This window comes from Sceloporus undulatus, chromosome 2, assembly GCF_019175285.1.
Source record: "Sceloporus undulatus isolate JIND9_A2432 ecotype Alabama chromosome 2, SceUnd_v1.1, whole genome shotgun sequence".
Classification (NCBI taxonomy): Eukaryota; Metazoa; Chordata; class Lepidosauria; order Squamata; family Phrynosomatidae; genus Sceloporus; species Sceloporus undulatus.
Genome location: NC_056523.1, coordinates 190,117,103 through 190,131,453, shown reverse-complemented (window position 1 = coordinate 190,131,453; position 14,351 = coordinate 190,117,103). Strand labels below are relative to the sequence as shown.

Genomic DNA, 14,351 nt, shown 5'->3' with positions numbered 1-14,351 from the left:
CCTTTAAATTTTCTCTCTGTCATTATGGTTATGAGATGTATAAAATCCTTCTGAATAATTCAGAATTATCTCTTGTAATATTTCATACTGTCTTCCCTTTAAATTCTCTCTCTGTCATTATGGCTATGAAATGCATAAACTGCTTCTGAATAATTCAGAATTCTCTCTCTTACTACTGTCTTCATTATCAAGATATAAAATATTAGAATAGCCCTGCCTTCAGTTTTCCTTGACAACTGATACAGAAAAGGCCATAGAACCAAGGGACAATTGATACTATATTAAAAGCATAGCCTTACCATTCCTGAAAGGATGTTACAACACAAGGATATGTATAATTGAAAAATAACTATTAATCATATACAATATCCATAATGAAAAGTGCCCCAGTACAATTGACTCTAGGCCATCTATTAAATGGAGCTTATGCTGGAACTTGCTCCTATCTCTGGGGAGTGAGAGAAAACCAGTTTATGATGTACTAACACCAGCTTCTAGTTGTGTGTGTGTTTAAATAATAATTCAACTCTACCTGAGTCATATCCTCAATTATGGCACCATTATTTATTTATCTTACGTAATAGCCATGACCTCTGTGTGTCTGTTTTCTTAATTTTCCATTAAAAGGGTGTGTGCGTACCTCCAAGTTGCCTGTCGACTTATGGCAACCCTATACATTTCATAGGGTTTTCACAGCAGCTGTCCTTGTGTCTGATCTTACACTTTTGTTTTCTGGCTCAATGCCCTGCCAGTATCCCCCTTCATCTTCCATGTCAGCAACAAGAGAAAATAATATTGGTATTAGCTTAAATGTGTGTGTGTGTGTGCGCGCCTTCAAGTCACCTGTCAACCTACAGCAGCCCCATGAATTTCATGGGGTTTTCATTGATAAGGGATACTCAGAGGCGGTTTAACCAGTTTTGCCCTCTAAAATACATTGGGCCCTTGGTACCCACTGGGGTGTGCTTCCAGGACCTCCCCGTGGGTGCCAAAATCCATAGGTGCTCAAGTCTCGTTAAATAAAATGACATAGAAAAATGGTGTCCCTTATAAAAAATGGCAAAATCAAGGTTTGCTTATGGGAATTTTTATATTTTCAAGCAATGGCTGGTTGAATCCATGGATAAAAAAATCTGTGGATACAGAGGACTGACTATATAGCCTATAGCACCTGATATTCCCTGTTGGCTAACCTGTCCAAGTATTAACCAGGCCCGACCAGCTTAGCTTCCAAGATCAGAGGGGTCTGGTGGCTTCAGGGTATTTATTCCTGCAACAACAACACAGTGCCTTGGAAAAGTCCCTGTCCTGGGAAGCAGGCAAGGCTTTGTGGGATGCAAACCCTAGCAGTAATAATGGTCATTGCTCAGCAATTGGCCACCTTTCTTTCAGCCCGCTTAAGCATTAAAATGCCCCATGTCTCTAATTAGCCGGACTAATTGGTTACCCAGTTTTTACAAGATCTGTGGGCCCGTTTATTCGGATCCCCCCAATAAGCTGACTCCAAAACGATTCCAAAGAGTTCACCTATACCTGGCCTACCCACCTCATTGGTATAACAAGAACCAACCCTTTAGCTGTTACAAAAAGCTGCCCCATGTCTCAGGTTTTAGCCCTGAAATCACAGGGAATGGGATGCTCCTGAACTGGCAAGCCTGGTCTATATCCATGGTTGCATCAGGATTATCACAGATATAGCTGACCAGGGCACCTTCAAGGCTACAAAGGCATGAATCTGAGGCATGGATGAACGTGGATCCTCTGGATCCATAAACTACCATCAAATGGCAATGTATAGTTGTGTCCTGCGCTAGGAAGTAATTTTTTAATGTGTTGTGTAAACTACACATATACCACTGTTAACAAAGTAAATGTATTCCAGGGCTTTACTTCTTTCACAGAAGCTTTGGTAACAAAGGTAGAAATAACATGGAAAGAAAAAGGATAGAAAAAGAAGAATGCAGTCGGACCTCCCTGTGGATAAAAAACCCTCAAGTCCCGTTGTCCCTAATAGTGGGCGACATGCCATTGGGGACAACGGGGCTTGCCATCTGTGGATGCTCAAATCCGAAGATGGCAAGTCCACAGATGGCGAGGTCCCAGTGTAGTACAACATGTTTCAACAGACTTTTTATTCAAAACAAACATTATGTACATGTGAAATGAAATAATCGTGATTTAGGCTGCATTTATGCAGCTCCTCTGTAATGAATGGATATTCTTTTTTTTCCCCATATAATTTTTATTTTATTATCAGTATAGATACATGACATACCATACATTAAAACACACAGTAACATCTAACACATCCATTACCATCATTCTTCCCTACAAGCCAAACCAAAAAGAGAAGATCCACGTGTGCCTTCCCTTGACATTCTTCATTATCATCTTCTTTTCAGTACTTTTTAATTTTCCCACAGATTCTTCCCATTTGTTGCTTCCCAAGTTAACTATATCTCCAAAAATTCTTGCTTTTAAGGAAGTAAGGAAGGAAAGTATACAGAGAGGATAAGGTATGAGAGTGAAGGGTAGAATAAATAAAGAACTTCATTAAAATACTAGGATGGATACTAGATGGAACATGAAAAGTTAATAAACTCCGAATCTCTGTTGATTGGGAATTGTTCCCATCCTTGACTTACTTGCTTGTCTTAGTCTTTAGAAAATAAGTGTATGTAGACACATAGGAGTATTCACATGTTTATGTATATGTAGTTACATTTCTCTCTCTCTTTCTGTTTCTTCTTTCTTTCTTTGATGTTGTGTTTTTCTCCCCCCCTCCCTCTGTATTTGCCTTATATTAAGCTATGGCATGATGTATAACCTGGACACAGTAGGATTGTGGGATTGTAATTTTAATTTTTGAATTGTTTAATAGAATCTTTTTTTTTAAAAAAAAGTTGCTTACCTTATTATGTCAATTTTCTTCTACGTGTCATTATTTTCTCTTTACTCCGCAGTTTCAAAACCGTTGATCGTTCAGTTGCTGAAATAAGAGATTTCCCCCCTTCTATATCAAATTAAAAACAAATAATATTATTTATATTCCGCCTTTTCCTTGCAGAATCAAGGCAGATTGCAAAGCAAAGGGATCAAAATACATAATACCCCCCAAAAAAAACCTAATTTATTTATCAGCTAGTTTTATTATTAAGTACCATTACTTAGTAATCTTAGTTATTTGATCTCTGTTCCCCTTGTTGCTATGCCCCCCACCCCAATTATTTTTCTTTCCTTTATACCAAACCTTTTCCCAGTGTTCCAGTGACTCTTGTTTCAAACTTGTTTTCAATTCCATGGTTAACAAATTTAGTTCCAGCATGTGATGAATGGATATTCTGAGCATCCTCTGCAGGCTACAGTGTTGTCACTGATGCCTCTTTCCACCTTAAGGACCAAGCTCTTCCTCTGAAGGGTTTTTGCAGATCTAAGGGCTGAGGAAGCCCCAACTCCTCCCATCATCCCCATGATTGGAGAGAGACTGGCCCTCCCATCTCCCTCCTTCTCTTTGTCCCTCCCTCCAGCCAACAGCTCCCAGAAAAAGGACTTGCCCGAACTTGCAGCTTTCACTTTTTGTGTGTTGTTCAGCTTCATCTCTTGTTGGGATCACCACACTGGGTGAGTTATATGACCACATTTGGGAAGGGTCTGGGGACCTGATATGCACCTTTTTTCTCTCTGCACCACTCTTTAGGAAAAATTAGAGAACTCAGGCTGCATCCACACTGCAGAAATGTTCCAGTTTGACAGCACTTTAACCGCTAAGGTTCCAGGCTATGGAATTCTGGGAATGGCAAATTGTTGTGGCACAAGAGCTCTACTGTGCATGTGTGGTTTCGTGAGGCACCAGCCCTCTTTGGCAGAGGAGGCTCAAGACCAGCCTCCTCTGCCAATGAGGGTTGGGTACTTCACAAAACAATACATCCCAAGATTCTGTAGGATGGAGCCATGGCAGTTAAAGCAGAGTCAAACTGCATTATTTGTACAGTCCAGATGTACTGTGGGAGAAACTGTTGTTTCAGGCATTAGATCCTGAAATAAGCCCAACTAGCAACAGAAAAGTCTGCCTTTCGGGATGGAGAGTTTATCCCATTGAGTTCAGTGGGGATTACTCCTAATTGGGTGCACCCAGGACTGAAAACCTTAGCACAGTGATTCCCAGACTCTGGTCCTCCAAATGGTTTGGACTTCTGTGCCTAGAAGCAACAGCCGGTCTAGCATTCTGGGAACTAAAGTCCAAAGCATCTGCAGGACTAGAGTATAGGAATCTCTGAAAGGACCAGAGTATGGGTAGGCATGCCGGAAGAGATCCCTCTTAAGTGCTTTCTTGAAAGTATCTAAGGTAGTAATAAGACGGATCTCTTCCAGCAGGTTGTTCCATAAACTGGGGGCCGCGGTAGTGAATGCCTCAAGAGATCCATCAGCCTTCAAGGGCAGACAATTTTAATAGATCCTCCATCCCTGCAGGGACAAACCAGTTCCATGATCTCAGCCAGGGAGTCTGATAGGCAGCAAGGTAGACAGTAAACTAACCAAAACCCTAGTCTATCCCTGGTTTTCAGACTCGGGTATATACTGTGATACTAACCCTGTCCAGAAAATAATCTGTCCACGACAACTTGAAGATAATACTGTAGTCTCCTCCACTCACAGATCCATATGTTTCAAGCTGAAAACTGCATCAAGGGTACGACCTGCCAAATGTGTAGGTCCTGAAACTAATTGGAAACTAATTGAATCAAGATACATGTTTCTCATGAATACCATGACCTTCTGAGCTGTACCTGACAAACTGTCCTTCAATGGTATGTTGAAGTTTCTCATAAGAAGAAGTCTGGGTGACCAACAACAACTCCGAGACCAGTACCATGACCTCAGCAAGGGAGTCTGATAGGTAGCAGAGTGGACAGTATACTAACCGAAACCCTAGTCTATCCCTGGTTTTCAGACTTGAGTATATAGAGTTGATGTGGCTCAGCTCCGTAATAGGTAACCTAGTCAGATTAATCAGTGTGCAAAAGTATTTTGTAACACCGTTGTGATTAACTAAATAAAAGAAGTTGGTAGCATGAGCTTTTGTAAACTCAAGTGCACAAATCAATGAAAGCTCATGCCTTCAATTTCTTTCAGTTAGTGTCAAAGATGCTACAAGATCCATCTGCACACTGATTTTCCAGACTGACTTGTCAGTTTGGTTCTGTGTCTTGTAGTGTGTGTGTGTGTGTGTGTGCGCGCGCGCGTGTGTGCGTGTGCGAATAAATGGAGGGGGAGCAGCACTCCCCATTTTAAAAATTTTATTGACATAATTATGTGCTATATGTAGGTTTTTGTTAAAGAAATGATACATATATCAATTCAGGGAGAACCACACTCGTTGCTGTAGTTTTGTGTGTTCTTGGCATCCTGTCAGTCACTAGTGTTGAAGATATAAGCCACTTTTAAAAAATCCATCAGTGTCTTATCTCTGCTACCCTGGAGACTGTGGTGGTGGCAAAATGAGATAAAACTCCACATACTCACATAGGGTGGGGTTGAACACTACTTACTGTCCTGGTGCATGCTGTGATACAAGACATCATGAAATTCTAACATCTTTTTCTTCTGCCACAGCTATGGCTGCTCCCCAGGACTTCCAAACATTTGTCTTCCTTGATATTGAAACAACTGGCTTGCCTCAAGACCAGCCTCGTGTGGCTGAACTGTGTCTCTTTGCTGTGCACCGCCATTCTTTGCTGCTCTCTCCACCAGACAATACACTGACCCCACTGGAGCAGCTGCCTCGTGTCATAGACAAGCTCACCCTCTGCATTGATCCCCAGAAGCCCTTCACCTCCAGAGCAGAGGAGATCAATGGGCTGAGCAACCAGAAACTGGAAGAGAACTGCAAACTAGAACTCAACAGTGCTGTGGTGGAAGCCCTACATGGGTTCCTGAACCGGCAAGCTGGCCCAATCTGCTTGGTTGCCCACAATGGCCTGCGGTTTGATTTCCCCCTGCTGCGTACAGAGTTTCAGCAAGTGGGCACCAAGTTATTTGCAGACATGGGCTGCCTTGACACACTGCCAGCCTTGAGGGAGTTGGTTGAAGACACAAATGGATGCTACAAGCTGGGATATCTGTACCATCACTTTTATGGGCAGGAACCCATCTGTGCCCACTCAGCCGAAGGGGATGTGATCACTCTTGTCCTGGTGTTTCTGGCTAAAGCCCCTGAGCTGATGTCATGGGCAGACCGTAATGCCTGTCGCTGGGAGAAGATTCAGCCTATGTACCAGCTCAACATAGACAGGGACTGTTATTGACGGGAGTAAGTAGCAGGAAATAATATTTTAAAGAAGAAAACCCAAATGGCACACTGCTACCACCCATCACATATACTCTACCAAAATCAAACCTAGAAGGAACTAAGATCACTACAAATCATGTTGAAGAGTTGTCCAGAGTTTCTTGGCAGCTGATGAAGGAGCTTGTGCTTTAGAGGCCAGGAAATACAGTAGTTGCAGTAGCCCTATTTAGGTCTCTGGTCCAAGTGTGTTTGAAGATACAAAATGTTTAGAGAATCAAAAGGCATGGGTGCTGACTCTACTCACAGTGTCCTTGCATGTGTTTGCTCCACTTGGCTATCTTCAAACATCTAAAGGGTGCAGTATGAGCACCTTCAGCTGATTGTACCTAGAAGCCTTTCATGGTCAACCCAAAATATTTTGCTGTCAGAGGCAAATGGTGCCCCATCTGCTCTATAGTCCAATTGCATATACTAAAAAGCCAAATGAATTATTTGGGCACCTGGGCAGAAGATCCCATAAGTACCTGGCAGTCACATACAATCATAACAGAGCAACTATCAATTTTAAATTAAATTGGCAGGGCAATTTGTCTCTTCTGTTGTTTTATTCTGTGAAGTACTATGTGCATGGATGGAATTATGCAAGATGCTGCTGCTGCTGCTGATGATATGTTTCCCTTTCCTAGTACCCAAAATCTGTTACCTGAGGTGGCTGCCTCTCTTTGCCTAATGTCTTCTTGTGTGATAGAGAACCTTGATAATTCCACTTGGAGATGCTTCTACACATCTTCAGGAGAACATATATAGAGTGTCGTTTCACATCTTCATGCCCAATTTAGGATGGGTTTGAGGAATCCCAGACACACACACTTTGTGACCTCAGTGTTCAAGCTGAATGCCTAAATATGGATAATGTTGGATTTGGATATGTGAGATCCTCATTCAGATGTTAGCCCTAGAGCTCATGGGACTTTAAAAATAATGGTCATCAAAATATTATCATAGTTTCAGCTGCTTTGAAAGCACACCTCAGTAGATATAATTGGAATAACTTTTGCAACTGTTCTGAAGTAATTGCAGCATTCCAACTCTTTGTTGAAACACACTCAGTGTATATTTGTGGGATTTGGGTGTTGTTAAATAGATCAGTGGTGCTGAAAATTATCTTGGATTTCTGAGAAAAATATCCACGTGACCCTCTAAAAGTTTGTTTCTTGAACACTTGGCTTAAGAGAACATTCACTGCAGGTTTTCTTACTCCTGGTGCACCTCTTCTCTTGCAAGGGGTCAGGCTGAACAGTTGAAGTATTTTGAATGAGGCCACCTGGCTTAGAAATGCTACAGCCTTATTCTGTTTCTAGCTGTAGCAAGGAAAGTGGAAGAGGGGTTTTCATACATTCTGCTATGGTACCTGTTTATAGTCTTCTTCCAAAATCCATCATGCTGCAAGGTCTTTCTCACATCTGGTCAGGTATCAGGAGTTTGCATATTGTGGCCTTATAACTGGCTTAGTAAAGGATTTACACTAGGGCTGCATCTGCACTGCAGAATTAATGCAGTTTGAGACTGCTTTACCTGCTATGGCTGAATGCTGTGGAATTCTAGGATTTGTAATTTTGTGAGATATTTAGCTTTCTCTGTCAGAAAGCTTTGCTGCCATAACAAACTACAAATCCCAGGATTCCATAGCATTGAGACACGGCAGGTAAAGTAGAATCAAGCTTCACTATTTCTGCAAAGCAGATGCAGGGTAGTATGGATTTTGGAAAATTCCTTAAGGCTGCCTTTGTTGTTCTTAGTCACAATCTGTCATTTCTTTTGGAATTGTCAGCATGATAGTCAATAATAATTTGAGCAGTGGTCAGTAACAACCAATATCTATTTATAATAATAATTATTATCAATGATTTTTATTACTATTCTGTAGAGCAGTCAATAATTATTAATCAACAATATATTTGAAATATTTAAGTAGCTGTGCTTTTATCATAATTAATTATTTTTAGTCATTAGATTATAGTAATAGGCTTCAAGGAATCCAGTGTGGTGTAGTGGTTTGGGCATTGGACTGCAACTTTGATTCAGGTCTGAATCCCTGCTGAGCCATGGAAACCCACTGGGCAACCTTTATTCAGAATGATCAGTAGCATGAATAGATCTTTAGGAAATATTGGATAATTACCCAGTGTATATCCCACTGGGCAACCTTGGGTAAGTCACATTCTCTCAGCCTCAGAGGAAGGCAAGGGTAAATCCCCTCTGAACAAATCTTGCCAAGAAAAACCCATGATAGGTTCACCTTACGGTCACCATTAGTATGAAATGACTTGAAGGAACTCAACTACAAAGTAGATTTCAAAAGAAAGAAAGTAGTAGTTGAATTACCTGTGGTTGTAATTCAGCTACTTACTACTTGAGGGGGAAATTTAACCATCTGTAGTAAATTGCTGTGCATTGCTGCCACTCAGCTGGTCTAATCTATGGATTAAATGTAATAAAGATAAATCTAATGCTATAATTATCAGTCATGCTTTCCATTCATTTCCCTTGATCGTTTTAAGGCGTTTGCTTCAGTCACGTTGCTGGAGCCAAGGAGGAGTCCTAAGTTGTGTATTGTCTGGATGGGAAACTACGTGGTAATTTTGTGTGTAGTGCTCTGAAAACAAAGAAAATTGAACAACCACCATTTATCCAAGGTTGGTTGAGCAGAATATGTCTCATTTTTAGATAATACATGCCTTTCTGTTATATTTCTCTTTTCTGAAACCGAGAGACAGTTTGTGTTAAATTTGTATAAGAGTCTTTGTAGAGAACTCCATATTGAAATACAGATGTGTGACCAACTTCTTGTCTTTCTATATTTAAAAAAATAAAATCTGAGGATTCAAGTTATTCCTATTCTTCACAGGTGACCTATAGATGCTGAATGACTTCTTGCTTAGCATGACTAGTTCCAGTAATATATAATTTGGCTGTCTCATCAGGAATAATTATATGGCATATTATTAGTAAAAAGCAGCCATTGATTTAAGTAAGCTGTTTGATTAAAACATTCAGCGCATGCCAAATTGCATCTGAATTGCCCTAATGGAGTCTTTCTCCTGATGCAAATAATTAGCCCTTTGACAGTATTATTTCACAGTACCCCATACCAAAAAATCCTGTCAGTTCAGTCTATTATTAGCTCCATGTTTCAAATTGGGAATGAGGCTGGGTTGAGTTGTTTGCTATATACTGTTTTGTAAGTTTATGCAGGTTGAAACTCCCTTATTCGAAATGTTGGGATGAGACGTGTTTTGAATTTTGGAATTATTATTATTATTATTATTATTATTATTATTATTATTATTTTGGAATCTTTGCATTTGCATATACATAAATAATGGGAAATCCTGGAGAGAGAACCCAAATCTAAAGATAAAATTCATATATGTTTTGTATACACATCATACCCGTCCCCTGAAGGCAATTTTATATAATATTTTAAATAATTTTGTGCATGAAACAAAGTTAGCGTACATGAAACTATCAGAAAGCAAAAGTGTCTCTATTTTAGCCACCCATGAAAAAAGTTGTGGTTTTTGGAATATTTTAGCTTTTGGACTCCCGGATAAAGAAGACTTGTAACTGAGGGGTTACAGCAGTGATGAGACTGTAAGTCTGGTGAACAGTATGTCAGCTGTTATTTTACACATATGCAAATGTGTACATGCTAAATATATTGATTAAATTAAAACTAATAAAGTTAGTTAACCTTACAGCCTTACAAGAAGAACCATATACTTCAGTTGCCATAGTGCAGACTGGAGTGAGTTATGCCCATGAAGAGCAACTTGAATAGCAGGCTCCCCTTCACTGGGTGGTCGCTTACTTGTGGATGATAGAATCATAGAGTTGGAAGAGACCCAAATAGCCATCTAGTCCAACCCTCTGCCATGCAGGAACACACAATCAAAGCATCCCTGACAGATGGCCATCCAGCCTCTGTTTAAAAACTTCTGAAGAAGATATGTTTTCCACTTTAAATAGCTCTTGCCACAGTAGATTCTTCCTAATGTCTCTTTTCCTATAGCTTGAATCCATTGCTCTGTGTCTAGTCTCAGGAGCAGCAGAAAACAAGCTTGCTCCGCCTTTAATATGATATCCTATCAAACATTTCAACATGGGTATCATTTCACCTCTTAACCTTTTCTTCTCCAGGTTAAACATACCCAGCTCCCTAAGCCACTTCTCATAGGGCATGGTTTCCAGATCTTTTCCCACTTTGGTTGCCCTCCTCTGGACATGTTCGAACTTGTCAGTATTATTCTTGAATTGTGACATCCCAAACTGGGCACAGTATTCCAGGTGATGTCTGACTAGTATGGTACAATTACTGTATATTCTCATGTATAAGTCTAGAAGATTTAGTCAAAAAATTGATCCCAAAATCCGGATCGACTTATCCATGGGCCAGTTTAAGTACTATAGTTTAACTCTTATCTTTAGGGTGGGACAAACAGTTATCCATACTGGAATTTTGTAAGTTCTTTGGCATTGTTTTCCTTGGCTTTGTCCTTTATAACCTTTATTACATGCCCCCAGGTTTTACCTTCAACTTATCCACGGGTCATATCAAAACCCATAATTTTGACCCCAAAACCTGCCCTTATACATGAGATTGACTAAAAATTGAGTCTATATGGTATTTCCTTTGATCTAAAAATTATCTCCATCTGAGAGATGTACAGTTTTCCCAATTCTCATTTTTAGATGGGCTTTGTGCGCTTATCTGTTTTCAATTCCTTTTAGAAAATATGTTTTTAACCATTGTGTGGATGACTGTGGGTCACTGATGGTCTTCTACTGGTTTTAAGGGCTTCATTAATCTTGGTGATTGTGTCCTTTAAATTATGACCTTTTATTATTGTGTTTTATAGTTTGTGTAATAAAAGCTGCCTTGGGAGGTTATCTTTATCCTTGAAAAGTGGTAACAGATATTTTAAAATGCATGTGTCTTGTGGTGTGTGTTTTTTTAAGCCTGTGAATCTGAGCTGAACATTAGAGTTCTGTGAATGTTATCTGTGAACATTATTATACAGAGATTGACTTTTCTGAGGCTTGTAAAAGTTTGTAAAAGCTTTTTACTGGCTCGCTATATGTGAATGGTTTCGAATGGCACCTGATTGCCAACTGTGCATTTTGTAACAAATGAATTGGGCAATATGGCTGCTGGATATGGCAGATGTTTCCTGATTGTTCATGCTGTGATTCAGTGGATCTGTTCACTTTTGTGTACTTGATTTCATCAGACTGTAGCAGAGAAAGGGAGGGAGAGGCTTGTAAAATCTAGAAACATCCCCACTTGTCCACACTCTGAATTGTTCCCATTCCATTTGGTTATTAGAAGAGCTGCTGTGTAACTGTGTGAAACTGTACTATGTAAACAAGAATAAAATGCTTTAAATGATTATTAAAGGTGCAAGCCCAACAAAGAACACGGAGGAACAAGGGATTGGGTGCTTGCTGCACCTATGGACATTTGGCCATGGCTAGGCTATCTGAGTTTCTCCCAGAAAGACTCTCAGCTTCTCCAAGAAAGATCCACAGACATCTGTGTGTGAACAGAATAGGGAACTGTCTTTAGCTATATGTGTCAGGGAAATTTTTATTCATCTTGGCTGAAATTATGTAGACTATTCTGCAACTTGCAACTTCTATTAAGTATGCCTGAAGGGCGGTGCCCTTCATGTCAGAAATATTATTTTGCTATTGTAGATCTCTTGCTTATAATAAAGCTTCCTTTAAAGACTCCTTTTTCCTTCACTCTTTTCACATGCCTTTTGCTCAGTTCTATTTCCTCATGGAGTGGTGGGTGGCAAGTCAGGAATAAGTCTTCACAATCTGAGATGGAAAGTTCAAGTTTAACCTTCAGTCGTTTCCCACTGAATTACTGCAGAAAAGGGGGCAAAAATCAGTGGGTAGTGGCAGGGTTAGGGCAGTGGTTCTCAACCTTCCTAATGCCACAGCCTTTTAATAAATTCCTCATGTTGTGGTGACACCACCACCACCCTTGGATGGTTCCTAAAACCATCAGAAATATGTGTTTTCCAATGGCCTTAGGCAACCCCTGTGAAAGGGTCATTCGAGCTCGAAAGGGGTCACGACCCATAGGCTGAGAACCGCTGGGTTAGGGGATTGTGAAAGCAACCTGTGGGGACTGAACTTTGCCTATCCCTGGGCTAGAGCTTCAATATAGACACTAGTGATCCTTTGCAATGTATTCTCATGTGTCCTTACCATTGACTAATGTTGATCCGTACTTAACGAAAATACAGTTCAATAACATCAGGAGCACAAGCGACATGCTTACCTCACCTGGTCTAGAGTGTTGGCTAGACTAGGGAAAACCCAGATCCAAATCCCTACAAAGGTCACTCAGGGTGAGTCCACACTGGCCTGGATGTTCCGGGCTGTTCCCAGAGTATTTTGGCCCTGACACTGCCTTGACTTCCCTTCATCACTTGCACATTCTGGAGCGGTACCAGGTGGCTGTGTACACAGCATGCTCCTGGTGACTGGATGAATCACTGAGACCAGAAATGAAGTACCCAGTGTCAGTCACACGAGGAGTGATTCGTGGCAGCGGGCAAGACAGTGGGACAACATGTAGATAGCTGCCTGGTGTTTTTCCAATATGCTCCAGATTTTCTGGGAAGATCCAGATCCATATAAGCAGGGATGGCCTAGATTCACTGTGGGACTGCCCTTCCCACGTGTGGACAGTGCGCAGTCAAATCGGGCCTTTGGCCCTGTGTCATTTGGACAGGGTGACTCAAGGGTGGGGGAAACTGCTACAAATGAGGCCAGCTGCTCTCTTCTCAACACAAGCAACCTTGCCATCTTGTTTGTAAGAATAGAATGAGCAGACAAAGAGTGTCATTGATACCATCCCAAGTTCTTTGACAATAGGATAAGGCTATCATGTTTTGAACATAGTATGAGATGATGCATTGGAAAAGAAGATAATGCTTGGTAAAGTGGACAGTAGAAAAAAGAAAGATTGACTTACAGGTGGACTGATTCAATCAAAGATACCATGGCCTTGAATTTGCAAGATCTGAGTGGAGCAGTTGATGACTGGGGCTCTCGAAGTTCTCTCATTCTTAGGCAAATAGCAAATAGCAAAAACAAGGCATAAGCCAAACATAAGGCAAATAGCAAAAACAACTGGGTTTTTTAAAGTGACATCTCTGTCCTTCCTTACATTGTATTATAGCCAATCAAAACCTAACAGAAAAATCTGAGCAGCTGAAAATGCATTGATGCAGCCTGCTTGGGAAGATGTGGTGTGAACATTAGCTCCTTTCACAGTTGCCCATCCCAGGTTTAGAATGCACGCAACCATTGCTGTGGGAAGATTTAAGGCAGTGGAGCAAAATGTCACTGAAGGAAGCTTGCCAAAATTTCTGATTTGCCTGGATTTGGGGTTTGCCTGGAATACAGTTTGAATGCCCCTGAGCTAGAAGAGTGAATGAAGGACCTTAGGATACTATCTACTGTAAAGACACATGAATGCCAAGGTGGCTACTTTTTCTGAATAGTGTCTGCCTGCATTATTGATGGCTCCTTCCAGTGAAGCCCTTCCCTGTCTTTGACAAACATAACTTATATGCAGAAACCAACTAGTCCGGAATGGTCTCTCAACTGGGCATGTCTAACACTTGTAATTTCCCTCCACAAGGATGGTTGGAAGACAAGGGAGTTGTCCAGAGGTATTTTGAGTAAGCTTAGCTTAAGGAAACAAAAGAACCACATCCTCAAAAACTACATATGTAAAGCACAAGAGAAAGCATTATGGGTGGTTTCTCCCATCTCCAAACTCATCAGATTTTGGAAATGAAGCAGGGTCAACCCCAGTTAATATCTGAATGGGTGACTACCAGGTAATACCAGGGATCACTTAGGTAAGGCTAGGAAAGAATCCTACCTAAAACTCTGGAGTGCCATTCTGCCAGTCAGAATTACCAGTATTAGACTAGACAGATCAAGAGTCTGACTCAATATAATACAACTTCTTACA

At 40.7% G+C, this 14,351-nt stretch overlaps 1 protein-coding gene and 1 long non-coding RNA gene across 2 annotated transcripts; one reads left to right on the top strand and one right to left on the bottom strand.

Moving 5' to 3' along the window:
- Window positions 1-2,326: 2,326 nt before the first annotated feature.
- On the bottom strand, window positions 2,327-3,390 carry LOC121921353. Its single transcript, XR_006101905.1, has 3 exons — window positions 3,251-3,390; window positions 2,912-3,013; window positions 2,327-2,474 (listed from the first exon to the last, which is right to left on the bottom strand). It is a non-coding gene; the product is annotated as an uncharacterized LOC121921353 (long non-coding RNA).
- Window positions 3,391-3,531: 141 nt separating this feature from the next.
- Window positions 3,532-12,082, top strand: LOC121923715 (three prime repair exonuclease 2-like). Its single transcript, XM_042454421.1, has 2 exons — window positions 3,532-3,621; window positions 5,614-12,082. The coding sequence occupies exon 2, from the start codon at window positions 5,616-5,618 to the stop codon at window positions 6,303-6,305; it is 690 nt and encodes a 229-aa protein (XP_042310355.1). The 5' UTR covers window positions 3,532-3,621; window positions 5,614-5,615; the 3' UTR covers window positions 6,306-12,082.
- The last annotated feature ends 2,269 nt before the right edge of the window (window positions 12,083-14,351 follow it).